Source organism: Marmota monax, unplaced genomic scaffold, assembly GCF_021218885.2.
Source record: "Marmota monax isolate L192 unplaced genomic scaffold, Marmota_monax_Labrador192_F-V1.1 WCK01_AAM20220418_F8-fsc00029, whole genome shotgun sequence".
In the NCBI taxonomy this organism is placed as follows: domain Eukaryota; kingdom Metazoa; phylum Chordata; class Mammalia; order Rodentia; family Sciuridae; genus Marmota; species Marmota monax.
Window position 1 is genome coordinate 13,758,313 of NW_026693024.1, and position 20,000 is coordinate 13,778,312.

Here is a 20,000-nt window from a genome sequence, read left to right on the forward strand (position 1 = left end):
TGTCCATGACACAATTTCTGACCTGGAGTCGGTTGGCGTGAATATTCCTTGATCTGCTCAGGGCCACACAACCACAGGGTGCAGAACCACATCATTCCTTGGTGCGATGGAGAACAAGTGGTTTCATGAAACGCCTGCAGAAGCAGCTTCCACAAACGCCCACCATGCTGGTAAATTTGTGCCCAGCGATTAAGAGGCGCCCCACTGAATTGCTGGCTTGACAGCTGGTGAAAACACCTACCCATACAGACGTGTTCTTGGCGCAGTCATCAGGGAAAATTTAAGGGGGAAAAGAAACCCACCGTGGAGGGCACAACACACGTGGGCAGGTGCACACGCCACACACACGCATCTCCACACACAGAAGGGCAGGTGTGCCTGTAAGCACGCGCTCTCTGCTGTCCCCCGAGCCTCGCCAGCCACACCCCTTTGTCCCTGGAATGCATCTTCTCCTCCCCTGGAGATAAAGGGAACGTGGCTTCCTGGTGTGCAGCAGAATCGTGTAGGTTTGTGTAACTGAATAGGAAACATGAATGCCAAGCTAATCAACTGTGACAGCGATGGCAATAGAACAGCACCTTAAAATATTTACCAACCACCAATTTGGCCTGTCGGTGCCAAGCTCTTAAAGTGAGTTATTAGACACACAGGGTGGGGACCAGAAGGAGCTCTTAAAAACCGACTCTAGCGTCTACATTTTACAGGAAGAGAAAGCCTAGGCCGGGGAGGTCACTCGCCCAAGGTCCCACGGCTAACTGGCCAAGGTGTTGGGACAAGAAGCAGCCATCCAGGTTCCCAGGCCAACACCCTTTTTGGATGCGCAGCACCCCACGCAGGAGGTGATAGGTTTTCTCGGGGTCAGGGTTCTGAAGCTGCAAACCATAGACACCAACGTGGGTTTGGCTGAGCAGCAGCTTCCTGCAAAGAAAGGGGGAATAGAAACTGGAACAGGGCAGGTGCACCATCCCTCCACCTCTGGGAAGCTGCAAGAGCCTCTTCCCACCAGGGGCAAGCTCTGGAGGCAAAGGGAACCCCTGGGGTGTGTCCACACAGCTCCGGCTTTGGCCACACACGGTGGGATATAAACAAACCACCCTGCAGCCAGGCACCTGTGGCACATCCAGACCCAGAGACACGCCCACAGATTCACCGAGCATCAGCAACGCCCCTGGACTACAATCACCCCCTTCCGCTTCCCAAAAGAGGCGGCCTTTCCCTTGGGATAATGTGGGACTCCTTTTTCTTCCACCAAACACATGTGTAGACACCTGGGGACAGCACCCAGGCCCAAAGGATCACAGGACGGAAGAACTGGAGAGTCACCCAATCAGACCATGCTACTGTCTCTTTGTTTGGTGGGGCTGGGGATCGAACCCAGGGCCTCACACGTGCTCAACACTGAGCTATAGGCCCAGCCCTTTCTCTTTTGAAAAATAAATTAATTTTCCCCACTATGACCATAACTTGTGGGTATGTATGTGTTTTACTGGGAATCAAACACATCCTCCGTCCTTTTTATTTTGAGACAGAGTCTCTCTCTCTAAGTTGCTCAGGCTGACCTTGAACTTGCGACCCCCCTGCCTCAGCCTCCTGAATCACTGGGATCATAAGCGTGCCCCACCACACTGGGCCCACTATGACCATATTTTTAAAAGATTGAAAATATAGACGAGAGGAAAAAAAATCCATAATTCCACAATTTGGAAATAACCACCATTAGGATTTGGTCCTCTTACCTACCAGACTTGAATTTTCTGGGCAAGGGTGAGTGTGTACTAGGATGGTAGGATGCACCTAGCTGCTCTGATATGGAATAATATTTTTTTCTAGTATTTCACTGATTACAAATAAGGCATCGGTGAACACTACTGAGTCGGTGGGTGTTCTGTCATCACTATTTGAAGCCAGTTCCTTAGGAGAGCTTCCTAGAAGTCATCCTTGTCATTATTGGGAAAGCAGAGGCCCCGAGTGAGTCAATGATTGAACAGGGTAAGAAACGCGCTCTCCAGAGACCTGGGCTTGGTCCCCAGGAGGCTGTCGGCGGCGACCAGGGTAGGAACGCTGGTAAGCCACTCCCCTCCTCAGCAACTCAGTTTCTCTGGGGCACCAGGAGACAGTCCTCCTAAGCTGACAGGCGTCCCGGTGGCCAGTGCCTTCTCTTTCCATGTTCTCTGTGGCCTCCCACCCGAGATGCCAAATTCCCCAGCCGGTCCCCCTTCTTCGCTTTTCTTATTAGCTGCTCAGAAAAATGACTCGGTTGGAACCCACGGAGGGACCGTGTTGGTTTAAGCACGTGGGGGCCATGCCCACCAAGTCTATGGAGTATAAGCCCTGGTCACAAGTGGTCACTCCTCTACAGAGCCCTTGCCACCGCTCTCTGAATCCAGGTCAGCCATGGCATTCACAGACCTTGCTTCTCGTCTGCGGTGTTGGCCACGGGGCATTGTGATAATAATAAACACACAGGCCTGCACTTGGGGACTTCTCAGGACTCAGTCAGGCATGGGCCGCAGTCATCTGTACCTCCTAGGATGGCCCTTGCCGAGGACAGAAAAGCAGCCACTGGTCACATCTCACCCTTGCCCCAGAACACGACTACACTGATGCAGGGACGCAGCCCACTCCTCAGGTCCACCTTGGTCCTACACTCCAGTGGGCATTTAGCTTCACTTCGATTTTTAAAAAATGAATCACGATCATTCAGCTGGGAGCAGTGGCGCAGGCCTGTATCCCAGCAATGCGGGAGGCTGAGGCAGGAGGATCACAAGTTCAAAGTCAGCCTCAGCCACCCGGCAAGACCCTGTATCAAAGTTAAAAAAAAAAAAAAAAAAAAAAAAAAAAAAGACGCATCCACATTTCAGATGTTAGAAGGTGAAAAGAATCCACGACTTAGATTCCACGATGCAATATTTAACTTCCCCGTAGTTAAATTTCTTACTAGCAAGAGGGAGAGAGGTGCGAATGTCCACCTGGGAGTCAGCTGTGCGAGGTTACACTTGTATCACACCCGACTCCAGGCCTGCTCCTCAGAAGTACCCTTCACAAGGTTAATTTCCCTAAAGAAGAGAGATCGGGGGACAGAGGAAGGGTATCGAGGGGGACACAGGAGGGATGAGAAAAGAAGGAAGGGTAGAATGAATCTGGCCTAACTTTCCCAGGTACATGTATGAATATACCCCAGTGAATTTCACCTTTATGTATATCCATAATGCACTGATCTTAAAAAAAAACAAAAACGCTATATATAAATGGAGTAGAGGAAAGGGAACAGAAAGGGAGGAGGAAAGGGGAAGGGGACATATCGGGACTGAACTGGAGCCAATTCTATTCCAGGCTTGTGTAATTATCAAAATGAACCCCAACATTATATGTCTCCATAGTGAACTAATTTTAAAAATACTAACTTCCCTTCTCATTTCAAATGTGATGGGTAGGTTCCGGATGGACCACAAGCTCCTTCAGAGTAGATGTCATATCTTCTGGGCTTTGACCTGTTCACTTCTATGACCAAGATGTCTCCTTACGCCGTGTAGGTACTCAATTAACGGGTGGGAAGACAAATGTTGGACTAGTTTGAAAACTGCTAGGTATGTAAGCCAGGGACTCCTGTCCGAGGATATAGCATGGGAGTCCCACTGGCCTCCCCAGGGCCTGAATGTGACAGCACATCTTCAGTGTAATCCTGCCTGGGTCTGGGGGCAGGAAGAGCCAATGTCAGCTCTGGAGGCACCGAGAATCCCACCCCCCCCTGCCACAGCCTGCAGATGGAGGCAGCTGCATTCAGGCCAAGAACGACTGGCTAAATCGTACTTCTACAGACAAACGTGGCACTGTGGTACCCAGAGGCCTCCCGGAGAAAGCCAGACTGCCTTCTGCGCCCCTGTGAACGGCTGTGCATATTAAGTCAGGCAGCTACATCCCCTGGGGCTGTGAACCTGTCCCCCAGGACTCTCTGGGAGCAGCAGCATGCAGTGTAAACAAATGTCCCACGTGGGTGGCGCTGCAGGGAGCAGGGCTCACACGGACAGCCATGTGCATTCCCACCTAGGTCTGCCTGCCTGCCTGCGGTGCCTCTCCTCCAACGCCCCAGCTCCTTTGGAAAGGGAAAGGAGACGGAGCAGGGGAACTAATCTCACTTTCACCACCCACTTTTGATTATTTATATTCACGTAGGAGATGAGCAGGGCTTCCAGGGACACATTTAAATATCAAGTCGTCTCAAATCACTGCTTTGCCCTTGACTCCAGTCGAGTCATTCTGGCAGAAGCGTGCTCCTGCGTGTGTGTGTGTGTGTGTGTGTGTGTGCTCACACCTTCACAAATACACACCCACCCCCGCCCCCAGCACGGAGCTCCAGCAAGCCCAAGTTCAACAGTCCCAGTTCCCCAAGGAGCGTGTGCACAAATGGATATGGCTTTCTCGGTGTCAATGGGACTCGAGGAAAAAAACAAAAAGCAATAATAATTAGCAAAATAGTGATTACCTATTAGTCGAGGCTTCGGGCTCTAAGAATTTATTTAGCCTCTCCCCTTAGATGATGGGAAGGACAGGGGTAAGTGAAGAGAGGAGGAATAAGTCAGGGTCCCTGTGTCCCCCACTGTCACGCAGAAGCAGAAAACCATCTTACTATGAAATCAGAATTCTTCTTCCCCTCAGCCCTAGTCCTCGGGAACTAGCTGCTCAGTGTTCTCACAGGTTCTTGTAAGATCAAGAGTCCTGGCATCTAGAAACTTCCCTACATCGTCTAGTAAGCCCCTTCGCTTCTCTCTGCTTCCATCTCTACACTGACAGAATTCCTGCCTTGGCACCACTCCTCCCTGGTCTGTGCCATCTGCTACCTAAAGTCTTGGGGTGAAACGGAGGAAAGGTGGGGGCCGTGTCATTTACTTGATTGATCATTCCCAACTTCTCATGGGAAATTTAGGAAACTTTCCACACCTGACGCCCTTCTTATTAATAAGAGTCCTTCCTAATGAATCCAGAAGAATGTGCCTGGACCTCGTGAAACACCTACTAATTAGTTCTGAGACACAAACATCCCATGAGTCGACGCCCTATTATCCCACTCCTTGGAGAAAAATGAAACACATCCAAAAGTTTGGATTTCTCAAAAAAATCCATGTTTAGATTAAACACAAGCAACTGCTCTGCTCATAGCTATACCCCCAGTTTCAGGATTAGTGCCGTCCAACAGAATTTTCTTGAGGGATGGAAGTGCTCCATGTCACGCCATCCAATATGGCAGCCACGAGTGGCCTTCCAGCACTTGAAATGTGACTGGGGCAACTAAGAACTGAATTTTCCCTCTTGTTTAGTTTTAGCTTATGTCAATTTAAAGAACCACACGAGGCTAACAGCTATTCCATTGCTCAGCATGGATCTAGACAGCGCCGAGGAAAGGGAAGAATGAATGGACCCCAGTTCACCCCAACGTGTCCTGATGAAGCAGGATCTTAATGTTTACTGAGCATTCAAGTTGAACAAAGCCCTGTTTAGGTCAACAACCTTCAGAGCTAGTTACTCTTATTATCTCTGTTTACAGATGAAGAAACAGAGAAGGGTCAATAGCCACGTAGGTCATGGCAAGGCCAGGATCCAACCCAGGTCTCCCACACCCACATTGCCACAGCTCCCCAGGTTTTCGGGGATCTGATGGAACCGTCTCTCCTAAAACTGGCTGAGTTTTCCTCTGATGAAAAATATGGGGGTGCACCACTTTCAACAGAGTGAGATCAGATTTCACAGGGAAATTTTCCTTTTGAAATACAGCAACAAAGATACGTGACGCGTCTCATCCGGGGATCTTCTAAAAGTCTAGCTGCGGCAGTAGCCTCACAAGGTGCTGGTGACTGAATTGCAGATCCCGAGTCAAGAATTAACTACTCATTCTACCTCTGTGGCCTCCTCCTGAAGCCATCTTCCACAACGGCAGCCACTCTGAGATGGCCCAGCAGTCACTATCTCCACGAGCTCTCGAGGAACGCAGACCGGCACATCCCCATGTCACACGTGAATGTCCTCCAAGGGCACGAGTCACCAGCACCACCCAACAGCAGCCCAAACCAGGGGCGAGACCCTTCCCACCCTCCTGTCCCCAGCTGCCCGACTCCATCACACACAGGACTTTTATCTTCACAGCGTCTCCAGCTGCTCTTTCCGCCCCCTCTAAGGTCCACCAGGTCCTCTCCAGCGCCCTGCAGGCTGTCTCCCTCGCCCACCCAAGAGTGCTGTCATTTGTTACTGTGACTGTGTGGGATCCTAGGGGAGAGGACCACGCAATGGGAACTGACCGCTGCTGAAGAAAAATAGTTTTAGGATATCAGACATTCTTTTTCCTAATTTTGAAATCGATACATGACATCTGTACTTATCAATGCTGAACTGATGGGCAATTCCATACTTGTCTGGGATGTGCAATGATCAGAGCAGGGTAATTAGCATTTCCATTGCCTCAAAGACTCTCCATCCCGTGTGTTGGCAACCTTCAAACTCTTTTCCTTCAGCTCTTTTGAAAGGTATAGTGGACCGCAGAGAACCTTGGACATCCTCAGGCCACTCTAACACCGTCCTGGGTGGCCAACGGTGCACAACACCAGGTAGCTCCCAGGGCAGCCATGGAAGACTCCAGAACATTCTACACCTTCCCTTAAAATTCTTTAAACCTTGCCCCTCTTCTTGCTCCAGGGGAAGCCCCAGCTCCTCACAAAGATCTCCCAGGACTTTGCAGCTCTCAGCTCCTCCCCAGCCCGTAGCAGTCCAGGGACTACACAGCTGCCCCAGAGGAAGGGCAGTGGGGACTGCGGGGCCCTTCCCCACAGGTCCTGGACATCTTATCTCCCACCCCAAACTCAAGTTCCCCCCTGGTGCTTGGCAGGGAAGAGGAAGTAATCATTCACCAGCAATCAGCAGGCGCCCTTCCAGGTCCCAGCCCGCTGAGTATCTCCCATATTCATTCTCTCTCTCTCTCTCTCTCTCTCTCTCTCTCTCTCTCTCTCTCTCTCCCTCTCACTCACACACACACACACACACACACACTTTTATGGAGGGTTCTGTCACAACATATGTCCTGTCGCCTTCCTTTGTTCCAGTGCCTTCAGCAACTGGCCCTGGGAAGCTCCCCCCACCCCCGTGGCCAACTCTTCATCCAGGGCTGACCTGGGAGGGGGACCGTTCACTTGCCTTAGGTGAACCCCTCCCTCTGGGCACCACACTGTGTATCTGGGTCCTTTCACGGGGCATCGTGATTTCCATGTTCACCCTGCTCCTCGCTACACACCCTGCTGCCTCCGTGTGTCTGCCTGTGGTTCTCTTTTCCCAAGGACAAACCCGTGTCTTACTCTCTGGGCTGTTTCTCACCACAGCCAAGAGCGAGAGCTGCAGGCATCCAAAAGGCACTAACTGAATAAAAATAAATGGAAAAAAGAGAAATAGTCTCTAGGCGCTGAGAAAAATAGGGGATTAGGAGACCCCACGTGGGCACTGGAGATAATCTGTAAATTGCAAACATGCCCAGCAGAGTGCATTCATCAGGGCTCGGTGCAAGGCTGCAGCCCCAGGACCAGCCCCTCCTGCGCCTTCTCCGCCTTCAACATAATGAGCCATTTTAGTAAATATTTGCAAAGCTCACTTTTCTTGGATTGGAGAAATAGTCCCACTGTACTAGTTCCAGAAATCGAAAACAAAGGACAGGGGATGAGGGGGGTGACTCTACCCCTTCCCCAAATGAAGCCTGCTACTACAACAAACTAAGAAAAATCACAAAACCAGCATTTACAACTCAATAACAGGATGACAAAAACCTATTTAAAAATGGACAAGAGATTTGAATAGACATTTCACCAGAGGCGAGGCATGACTGGATGATAAACCCAAGAAAAGATGCTGACATCATTAGTCATTAGGAATATGCAAATCAAATTCATGAGATACCGCAACACACCACCTCTAATGGCTCTTATCAGAAAGACTGACAATACCAAGTGCTGGGGATGACATGGAGAAATCAGAACGCTCCCATATCACGGGTGGCAAAGGAAAAGCGTGCAGTTGCTTTAGAAAAACAGTTTGGCAGTTTCTCCAAAAGTCAAATATATACACTCCCTATTATCTCAACAATTCTAGTGCCAGGTGTCTGATCAAGAGAAATGAAAATGAGGATCTGCAAAAGACTTGTATGCAAATGTTCACTGCAACGTTATTCTTAATAGCCAAGCACGGAAATAATAAGAAGACCCGTTAGATGATGGGTGGAGACACGACATGTGTTATATTCATACCATGGATTATTCCATGGCAGTAACAAGAAACATACTTCTAACACTCGCAACAACATAGATGAACATGGAAATCACGATGCCCCGTGAAAGGACCCAGATACAAAAGACTACACATTATGAGGCTGCATAAGACTACACATTATGAGATTGCATTTAGATGACATTTCTAGGAAAAGCAAACTGTAGAGACCGAAAGCAGATCAGTGGCTGCCTGAGGCTCATGGTGGGAACAGGATCATCTGCAAACAGGCAGGAGGAACCCGGGGGTTGGAAATGCTCTAAATGTTCTTTTGTGTAGTGATGGGTTGCATAACTACATACGTTTACTAAAAATCTTTGAAGTGCAATAGGTGACTTTTATAGTATAAAGCTAGCCAGTTAAAGCTTTCCTGGAAAAAAAAAATGCTAAAGCCACAAACCGACTTGATTGGGGGCTTCGGAATCTTCTAGTTTTCGCTGATGGCTATTATGCTAACCAGAAGAGTGGCTGAATGTTCCAAGGGCTGTCACAATTAGAAACTGGAATTTTTGAAAACTGTATTATTTTCAATATAAAGTTATTTTTCTGGGTTTTTAAAAACTACAAAGTAGGACATCAACAATTGTCAAGAAAAGTCTAAACCCCAAAGCATCTCAGACTTGAGCAAACCCCAGAGGCCCTGTAGACAGTAAAGAATCTGACACGGTGAAGGTGAGTGACAAGGCTTCCCCCAAGGCTCCCTCAGTCAGAGTCTGAACTCACAGGACCTTCACCTACAGGGCCTCCTGTTTGGAGGGGAAGTACTCAGAGGCTCACGGCTGAACTGGACGGGGCAGTTGCTCCAGCATGTCTTTCTAGACCCAGACTTGTGGGACCTGACTTTCAGGTGCTCCATGACCAGTTTACCTGGCCAGGTGGCAAAATCTCTATCAGTCAGGGTCCTCCTGAGAAAGAGAACCCATGGGATGTGTGTACAAATACACAAAGGGTTTTGTCTCCAGAGACCAATCGTGAGTTGAAGACCTCATCAGTGGAAAATGCACTGACTACCCCGCCCGGTGGTGCAAGCCTATAATGCCATCGGCCATGCTGTGATGCAGCCAGAAGGGCCTCATCAGAGCTGAGTAGAAACCAGTGGCGTGCTCATGGACCTCCAGAACCCTGAGCTAAGTAAACCTCTGTTCTTTACAAATTTCCCAGCTTCAGGCATTTCATTGCAGCAATGGAAAACGGACCAACACATCTCTGGCTGTGACATACACGTTTGAGTGTATCCCCCAAAGCTTCATGAGTTGAAATTCAGTCCCCTTTGTGAGATATTAAGAAGTGGAAATTGGCCAGGCACAGTGATGCACACCTATAATCCCAGTGGCTCAGGAGGCTGAGGCGGGATTGAAAGTTCAAGGCCAGCCTCAGCAACTTAGCAAGGCCCTAAGCAACTTAGTGAGACCCTGTCTCTAAATTAAAAATAAAAAGACCACGCATGGTGGTGCACACCTGTAATGCCAGGGGCTCGGGAGGTGGAAGCAGGAGGATTGCAAGTTCAAAGCCAGCCTCAGCAAAAGTGAGGCACTAAACAACTCAGTGAGACCCTGTCTCTAAATAAAATACAAAATAGGGCTGGGGATATGACTCCATGACCAAGTACTCCTGAATGCAATCCCTGGTACCCCACCCTGCAAAAAAATTTAAAAATACAAAGGGTTGGGATGTAGCTCAGTGGTAAAATGTCCCTGGGTTCAATTCCCTGTTGCAAAAAGAAAAAGTAAAATGAAATAAAATTCACAGACTACCCCTGATGTCCTAATCTTCACAGCTTAACGACATGGTACACTGTAGAGTGTTGGTTGCAAAGGCAGGAGGATGGCAAGTTCAAGTCCAGCCTCAGCAACTTAGCAAAACCCTGTCTCAAAATAAAAAAAATTAAAAAGGCTGGGGATGTGGCTCAGAACCACTTGCTGGGTTTGATCCTCAGTCCCCCACCCCCCACTTTCCTTCCACTGCTTCACTTCGGTCATTAAAAAGGCAATGAGATAACAGGTGTGCACTTCATTCAGTCAGGACTCGACACCGTCAAGAATCGTCTACGTTTGTAAAAGTGTCCACTCGGCCCTCCTCCACCCACTGCCATCCAGCTGAGTGGGCCCAGCAACATTTTTAATGTGTCCCTAGTTTGTGAGTGACCCCAGAAAACACGGAGCCGGGAGTGTAGCGGACACAAGCCGAGATGACCGTGAAGATGGGGCTGTACTTTCCAGGTGACACTCCTGTGATTTGTAGATCTGGGAGCTGCGGCGTGTGGACAATTATTTTGTTCACCACATGGGCCCACGAAGCAAAGGAGGCTGGTGTGAAAAGGGGTGGGTGACGAAGCTGACACCCGGGAGTCTATGGCTAGGTGCCCAACACCTGGCCCCATCCCTACTCCTGGGTTCGTTGAGATGGCCAGCATCCTCAACACAAGTGACCACAAATCTTTCTAGGATCATAGTGAGGACCTGACAGTGACATCAGACCTTCTACTGATCACATATCTGTGAAGCGAGGGCTGCTGTCCCTTGGTATCTGCCAGGGGCTGGTTTTAGGACCCCCAAGGATACCAAATTCCACGAATGCTCAAATCCCTTGTGTAAAACAGCACAGTATTTGCATACAATCTACACATATCCTCTTGTATACTTTCAATCATCTCCAGATGACGTATAATACCTCAGACAACATAAACAGTTGTTCTACTGTATTGTTTAGGGAATGATGACAAGAAAAAAAAGAAGTCTGAGCATGTTCAACGCAGATGCAATTTCTCTTTTTAAATATTTTCAACCGGTAATTGGTTCAAGCTTGTAAAACTCTCAGACACAGATGGCCAGCTGTACTAGATTTGCAGCAAATGCCTGTAATCCCAGCATCTCAGGAGGCTGAGGCAGGATTGCAAGTTCAAAGCCAGCCTCAGCAACTTAGCAAGGCCCTGTCTCAAAATCAAAAAAAAATTTTTTTAAATGGCTAGGGATGTAGCTCAGTGGTTAAGTGCCCTGGGTTCAATCCCCAGTATCAAAAAAAAGGAACATCTGTCAAAGCACCATTTGGGACAGGCTACAGAACTGATCATACTCGGGAGAAGTAAAAATGAATGTTTGTTGAGCTGATGCAGATAACTGAGGGAGGACAAAACCCAAGTATTTAATTACCCCTCATTTTAATCACCACACCATATGATATTGTCATTTCCTCCATTTTATTAAGAAAACTTAGACTTAGGAAGGACAGGTACCTCTCCCATAGTCACATGGTAGTAACTGGAAGTCTTTCCTATCATTGGTTACCTTCTAAAACACACATCCAATAATATTACGATGCTCTTTGCTGGGCCATGATTGCCCTGGATCAAAATCCATAATGAATTGCCTTCTGTATTTCATTCTTGGTGAAATCCTCAAAACATGCTATTTACTTCTACTTTTTTTGTTGTGGTCATTCTCCCTCAGTTTCAGGTACCAAAACGTTCAACATCTTCAGAATCATCTGTTTTCAAAGTCAGATATCACCCACAAAAGGGTCGTTCAACTGCACCTAATTTCGGTGAGATGAAATGAGACTGGTGAGGCTTGACTTTTCCTAACAGTGAGCAGGGTAATTTCTTTCATTTCCATAATGCCCAAGGGCTCCCTCAACTCTTCACAAATTGATAGACTGAAATCATTTCCTGCAGCGCACAGGGGCAGGAACCCAGCGAGAAAAAACTACAGTCACCCTCTTCCAGAGTGTTAAGATAGGAGCAGATCCAAAAGAAACCTCAAGGATGAACTGGGAACACAGCATTGGCTGGATTTCAGCATGGTCACCAGCAAGTCCAAGTCCACCCTCGTCATCCTCTGCAGCCATGTCTCAGCTGGCGTGGCAACAGTGGCCTGCAAGCCTCAGCCCTGTTTCCTCCTGTGTCACCTCTATCCCGGCTGCCCTCCTTAGCATTAAGCAACTGCTGCTGCATGAAGTGGGGCAGGGAGAGGCAGGACGCTCAGGTCCTCGGCTAACAATGCCAAGCAAGTTGGGGCAAGATCAATGGGCGGCTGGATTGGAGCTCAGTGAAAACCTCTAGCCTTCCTCACGGCCCCAAGGGAGGCTTCCAGGGGAGAATCTGCACCGCCATCTCCAAAAGCCAGGATAGGGATCAACGAAACAGATGTCATCGCATTCCATGCAAGGCAGAGAAATGATGGCAGGAGACATCCTGGTTTCCCAAAGGCAGAGGGTCGGTTCACCTCCAGTGCCTGGCTATTCCAGTGTCTGCATTAACAGAGACCTGGACAGAAACTGTGACTCTCAGGTCCCATCTAGGTATCTGCACCTTGAAGAGAACCCCAGATAAGGTGACTGTGTGTGAAAGTTGGGAAGGCAGAAGCTACGGCAGGTAGGACCAAAATTCTGCGTGTCGGTGGGCACCGGGTGTTTGCAACCCCTCACCTTCCCCCAGGGAGACAGCCACGCAATGGAAACCGGTTGTGCCTTGGTGCATCCTTCAACAAACACTTACAGTGTGCCCACCAGGTGAGGAGGCACTGGCACTGTCTGGAGAGCAGGAAAAAGGCCCCACCCTCCAAGAACTCACCTTCTAGCTGGAGAGACAAAGAGCCCTAAGAAGACAATCTTGCAAGCGAAAGGGATGGTCACAAACTGACAGTGTCACCAAGAAGAGAAAGAGGATGACAGAGGCATGACCGGGAGGCCAGAGTCTGGAAAGGCCTGGCTCCTAAAGGACATTTCAGCTGGAACTGAAGTGACGGAGCTCGGAGCTCGTCTTTGGAAGCAGTGAGGAACCAGACCTCCAGGCAAAGGACAGAGACTGGGTGGGGGCCTGGAGTCATGGAAGGGGAAGTGGCCCTGGGGGAACAGAGGAGGGGGCTGGAGGGCAGAGAGTCCCAGAGGGGAGCTGGGCGAGGCAGGGCCATTTCCGGCCAGGTAGATCACGGTGAGGCACTTGGTGTTATTCCAGGTGCCGAGGGAACCTTAAAAAACAAAGAGCAAGTCCGAGCGTAGGTGTGCGTGCACATGCATGATCTGTGCGCCCACACACACCCACTTTTTCCACTGTCTAGCGATCAGACTGGATAGGAGACAGGCTGGGACCCAAGGTGGTTGGACAGCTTACTGTGTTACTCCAGGGAGACTGGCAGTGGGCAAAATATTGCCAGGCTAGGCTGACCCCACAGGATGGCTGGGGCCTGGTGCTGGCCCTGAGCCCCTTTGCTCTGGTCACAAAGGTGAGTGAAAGCATCCTTGCTGCCTTGGGGACCTGGCAGTCAAGAGCCTTATCCGTAGAGGTGCCGGGGAAATTGAGAAAGTGCAGTGCCATTTCGGGCGCCAGTTAATCTGGCAACACTGTGGCTAAATGAAATGCGCAGAAGCCCACGGACCAGCTCTCAGTCCCCACAGGTATCCTACAAAGAAACCGACGTGTGCAAAACAACACATGCTCAATAATTAGATCAGTCTCATGCTCAGGATTATTTATGTCATGTTTGCATAAACAAAAGATTGGAAACAACCTGAATGTTGAGTCATAGGGAACTGGTTAAATAAATTCTGATTTTTCCATACAATGAAATGCATACAGCTAAAAACAGGAACAAGGCTACGTTCACATTCTGCATTTTATATGTGTGTATGATATAGATATATACATGTGTATACAGTTGTTCTGCAGAATCTTTAGGTAGTTGGTTCCAGGACCCCCTCAGATACCAAAATCCATGGATGCTCAAGTCCTTCATAGAAAATGGCACGTCATTCCATATACTTTATATCACCTCCACATTATTTAGAATACCTAATACAGTATAATGCTCTGTATGTAGTTGTCCTGCTGTATTGTTTCATATTTTACAGGCACATAAAATAATTTGATCATTCTCATTCCCTAGTACCTAATTCACACATGTGGAACCCAAGGAGATGAAGGACCAAATATATGTGTAAATATTTGCATATTTTATGAAACATTAATATGTATTTATATATAATAAACATTTATCTATGTATAAATATGTGCTCATATATTTATGTACTTTACATATATTTATAAAACATATAATGCATCTAAATTTTACATAATATTAAATTAAGATATTACCTTTTTTTTTTCCTCATACCAAGGATTGAACCCAGGGGTGTTAAACCACTAGGCCACATCCCCAGCCCTTCTTATATTTTTATGTAGACACAAGGTCTTGCTAAGTTGCTTAAGGCCTTGCTAAATTGCTGAGGCTGGCTTTGAACTTGCAATCCTCCTGCCTCAGCCTCCCAAACTACTGGGATTATAGGCATGAGCCACCACAGCTGGTTAAGATATTATATTTTTAATATATACAAATTTCCACAATAACACTGCATAACAATATCAAAGTATATAACCGTGTGAACTAGATGTTACCAAGTGTGTAAAAAATGGTTTAAAAAGTCTCCCACATGTATTTTCAGTATATCCCTAGAAAAGTCTTGAAGATTGTGTGTGTGTGTGTGTGTGTGTGTGTGTATAAAACAACATGGATTGGCTCTGATGGAGACAGGGACCGGGGACATTTACTCTTCACTGTGTACATTCATAGCATTTGAATTTTGTATCTTGTGAATATATAGCCTATTCAAAATAACTAAACAAAATTTAAATTTTTAACAAATGTATGCAAAGAGGTGCTAAAATGGGGGGGGGGGGGCACACAGTGCTGAGAACTCAGAAGGGTACATGGGGGTGGGACCTACCAAGCGCTGATATACTGAGTCTTGAAGGACCAAGATCATGATCCCAAGGGACAAGGGTGTTCCTGTCAGAGGCACGGACATGGCAGCCAACGGAGTCCCTCCAAGGAGACAACAGCAGTGTGTCTCATGGGCTCCCATCAGCCTGCAGGACGAGTTGCTTCCTAGGACGTGATAGGGAGCCTTGAAGGGGGAAACAGGGCCAGTGGCAGGCAGGGGTGAGCTGGAACCTAATTCAAAACTAGGTGAGGCCCTGGATTCTCTGGGGAAGCGATGACACAGACGGGGAAGATACAGAGAGATTCAGGAGACGGTGTGGGAACTGATTCCATGGGTGGGGTCAAAGGGAACCCAGGACATCACCAACCAACTCTGTTGCAATGCCATTATCTGGAACAGCCGTGAACAAGGTAGAGGTGGTAAGAAAGGAAGAAATGACCACGGGTTCAAGTCTCTAGCTGTGTGTCCTTGGGCAACTCATTCCACGTCTCTGAACCTCAGTTGTCTCATTGGGGCTAGTTAGTATCTATCTTAGAGGATCACATTAGTCACAAAATAAGACACTATGCACCAGCACCTTCCACACTACCTGGCACACAGCAGGTACTTAGAAGCATCCTTGGGCAGTGTAGAGATTCTATGTGGTAGAAACATCTCCATAACAGAAGGCCACGGGTCTATCATCGTCCCTGCACAAGCAACTCAAAGCCCAGGCTTTTGCTAAAAGAATTCACCAGGACTGGTGAAAGGTTGGCTGGTTTCAATTCCAAGCAAACACCAGCATCTGTAAACCCCAACAGCCAGGCCAGCCTGATAACTGTTTGGGGTTTTTCACTTCCTGCACCAGGTTGAACTTCTAACCATGACTGTGAAGCCGACCAAGACGACCACCCCATATGTACTCGCAGGCCCGACCAAAGGGAGCCCTACCCGGGGATTTTCCAGGAAAGATGAGGCTTAGCACAAAAGTCCACATCTAAACCCGGCCTCTCCATGTTTTCCATATGCAAGGACTACCTTGGCTTGCCTACGAAAGGAGGGCTTAAAAGAGAGTCCCCAGTCTACCTCAAAAACATGAACAAAATCGTATTCCTTGGTTAAACTTATTAAACTAAGTCAATTATGCCGTCTATATTTGGTTCTGAAGAGATAACTCGCATTAGTCTTATCAATGAAAAAGCCATGGGGATGTTCTTTTTTCCTGGTTCTGGGGATCAGACTCAGGGCCTTGTGCGCGCTAGTCACTACACTGAGCTCTATCTCCAGTCCTCCTGGGATTTTGAGAAATAAGCACAGAAGTATCCAGAAATGACTCCTCTGGGCCAGCTCCCCCAAGTACTTTTCACAGCCCCAGTGCCGGAGATGGTCAGAACACAAGAACATCCTTGTTCCCCAAATTGGCACTCCCCCCTGCTCTGGGGTTGCTCTGTGGGTCTGCCCTGCATTGGGGGGGGGGGGTGAGGAGCAATGTTCCAACAGGGCCTTTCTAGTAGATGCAGCTTAACAGGGACCAGTTTTCTACAAATTGCCCTACAGATGCATCTATGGCTTGGTGGTAACCTATCTGCTCTGCACATATCCAGTGTAAATAAGGGACTTTCCCACCCGACATAAATGTCCCATCAAAGAGAAAAGACATACTGGCCAGAACCCAGTGGAACTCAATTCAAGACCAAAGGGACAAGGCCACAAAGGCCAGAGGCTTGTTAAAATTGCGAACCTTGAGCAGATGCTCAGGCTCTAACTTATCAGATATCCCATCTCCTCTTGTTAGAAGTTCTGCTTCTTTGCTCACTGATAAAAACTCCAGCTCCCCAGGATGGGCTATTAAATGGCTTAGGGTAGGAAGGAGCGAGCCGTGGCCCTGGGGTTGTTTGAGGGGTGCTTGGAGCTGCTGGGGGGACAAAACACTTGCACTTTTCTGTCCTCAGCACAGCAGGGAGGTTGACAATGCAGTTCAGAGGCTGTTCAGCCCCCTGGAGGGAGTTGGGGGGGACCAGATGAAGAGGGAGGGTGACAGTCTGCTTGTCAACACCAAACCGCTGAACTATTCCTGAAAGGAAATGAGGGAGATACCATCACAAGCTTTCAAAACAAACTGGCAGCTTTGGGCCCTTTTCCAATACAAAGTATCCAAGCTGCTGAAAAGAGAGTGCCCCATCCCCTAAAAATAAAAGATTATTCCAAATCGGTGCAGAAGTCAACTCCCAGGAGGCCGCACTCAAAGGTTAAATTACAGGGGTTTAACCTATCTTTAGTAACCTATGACATCTCCTAAAATATTCTAATAGTCATACATACATACACACACACACACACCTCCCGCCATCCTTCCTCCTGCCTGGAAGGAAATCAGTCCAGCCGATTGTCACATCTCTAATCTCACACTATACTCACTCACAGTGGAAAGAAACAAATCACCCTAGCAGGGCTTCACAGCTGCTGGAAAGCAGGTACTCTATCGCCCCCACGAAAACCCAGACACGTGTGCGGCCCTTTATTCAGGCCCTTTTATTGCGGGCTGCGCGCTCCCCTCTCCCAGGTGCGTACTCGGCACTACACACACACACACACACACACACACACACACACACTCGCACTACACACACAGCTGAGGGCAAAGTTTCCTCTCCGGGAGTAGCAACCCAGCTCCTGTTCTCCGCATCCACCTGATTTGCATCCCCCGAACCCACGCACCTCCATTCTCCACGCCACGCACCTGGGGAAGCGCGTTCAGGTGGTGCGGGGAGAAAGGGGAGAAGCGCGCAGGTGGAGAAGGGCAGGCAGTAGGGAGGGGGAGCTCCGAGTGGGACCCGGGATCCCAGATCCCTGGGGCGGTTCAGATGCTGGGTAAGCCTCTGGGATGTGGAAAGGGCAAGAAGAGAGAGAAAGGCATCCGGAATGGCACCGGGAGAAGGCGGGGGGGGGGGGGGCGCTCACCCAGGGTTTTGACAGCGATCTGCCTCGTGAGTGGCGGCGGCAGGTTGATGCACACTAAGTCCACGTCCTGATGCAGCAGCACCTCGTCGATGCGGCTGGTGTAGAAGGGGACGCTCATCTCCTTGGCCAGCTCCTCGGCTTCTTCTTGCGTGCGGCCCCACAGCGCCTTCACCGCGAAGCCCTCCTCTTTGAGCAGCGGGATGATGACACGGGCCGTGAGGCTGGTGCCGAACACGCCCACCCCGGGAAGCATGGCTGCTCAGGTTCGCCCGGTTCTGCTTCTGCTGCGATCGCCAGGCCAACACTCGCGCACACACACCTCTTTAGCCAATCGTGCACCGGGCTCCTGCAGCAGACCGACCACGCCGCGGTGCGCCAGGCGCCCAGCACCCGGCAAGGCGCCCGGGTGCCGACAGCGCGCCGAGCTGCGGGCAGAGCAGGCTCTGGGCTCCTCAGCACGGCGACTGTTGCAGTGTCCCCCACGCAGGGCTCCCGTCCTTCCCGGAGGCCGCGTCTGGGACTCCCCCAGTGCGCCCGAGGCCCCGAAGCCCCGCGGAGCCCGGGCTCAGGCAGCGCTCCCGCTGTGGCGCCGGCCGGCTCCGTGCGCCCCGCCGAGGCCGTTCCATGGCCGGCTCATCCCCGCGTGCGCACCGCCGCAGCCCGGGCCGGTTCTCTCCCGCGTCGCTTCAGCAGCCGGCGGGTCGCACACGCGATTCGACACCCAAAGCACGGACTCGCTCGGCGGCGGGGGCTTCTTTCTCCCCCGCCCTGGTTCCCAATGAAACAATCCAGCGGCCACCGGGAGGCCGCCTACGGAGGCGATCCGGAGCTCGCCGGACGCGGATCTCGAGCTGCAGCGCGGCCACGGCGGCCACCCACCGGCGCCAGCCTTCTCATTCTGCTGCCATGTTCGCTGGAAGCGCGGCTCGGGCGGCCTCGGCCCCAGGCGGGCTCGGGCTCCGGGATCCCGCGGGGCCGAAGGCGGAGTTGGCGAGTTTGGCTGTCAGCGGCCGGGGTTCCTGCACCGCCCTCGCCGCAGCGCAGCGCGCCATTGGCGGCGGCGCCCGCTCCCGCCCCCGCCCCCGCCCGGCTCCGGGTGCGCACTGCGCCGGGCCTGGGAGCGCAGCCTGGCTCCGCCCCGGCCCCGCCTCGCTCGCCTCCAGCCCCTCCGCTTCTCGCCTTTCTTCGCCCTCACCTCCTCCTTCTCGGGGTAGCTGCGCTCCAAGCCCCGCCCCAAGCAAGCAAATAAATCTATCAAAGCAGGGCGCGCCCTAATAGCCGTGGAGGAGAGCAGTGGACGCCCCGGCCCGGGGAGGCCCGGATCCGGCGAGGTGTGAGCAGCGGGTGACTACAACCTCTGCCCCGGGAGCGTTTCCTACGTGCCGGGCACCACGCTAGGAGAGCTTCCAGCATTCGCCCCTTTAATCCTCGCACTAACCCTAAGGTTTTGGAAACCCATTTTACCGGTGATGAAAATGAGCCCCAGGGAAGCTAAGGGTTTGGATCGAGATGACTCAAGTAAGCAACAGGCCTGGGACTGGAACCCAGACTCCAAGTCCAGGCGCTGCGCCCCGGATTCCGTCTCCTTCTAAAGGATCCCACTCCACGCGCGAGTCAAAACCCCCACCGCCCACCCCGCGTCGCGACACGCGGTCCAGCCGCCTTCCTAGCAGTCTGGCCTGAGTAGCTCAGCTTTTCCCGGCCCAGGGCCCAATTAGACCGTGTGGCGAGGAGAGCCACAGCTGGGCCGGGTCTCCAAACGGGGTAGCCTGTGAGTCTAATGTCCGATTTGCCAAACTGATACGTAGCCCTGGCCAGATGCCACGGCAGTCTCTCCACATCTGCTTCGGCTCCTGTCTCCTCCACCTCTTGAGGCCTTTATGTGCCCACTTTGTCCCCCACCCACCGGGGACCAGGAGGATGCTGGGGGCAGGTGGAGACTTGCCCAGCCCCTGGAGCCATAAGGCCCCTGCGCCTCTGATTTCCTACCATATCTTCAGCAGTCACGCAGCTTGCCTCGTAGGTAGTAGGTGCTCAATAAAATGTGGATG

General features: G+C 50.5%; 1 protein-coding gene across 2 annotated transcripts in view; it reads right to left on the reverse strand.

Annotated features, from left to right (window-relative positions):
* The window catches only part of Gfod1 (Gfo/Idh/MocA-like oxidoreductase domain containing 1), a 99,010-nt gene extending 80,035 nt beyond the window's left edge, over window positions 1-18,975 (reverse strand). The window contains exon 1 of one of the 2 annotated variants that reach the window (XM_046453462.2): window positions 17,950-18,975. In XM_046453462.2, the coding sequence (XP_046309418.1) occupies window positions 17,950-18,202 (253 nt within the window). In that variant the 5' untranslated portion in view covers window positions 18,203-18,975. Of the gene's footprint in view, window positions 1-22; window positions 2,804-17,949 lie in introns of those variants that run through there. The other variant, XM_058582400.1, reaches the window with a different exon arrangement.
* Between the last annotated feature and the right edge of the window lie 1,025 nt (window positions 18,976-20,000).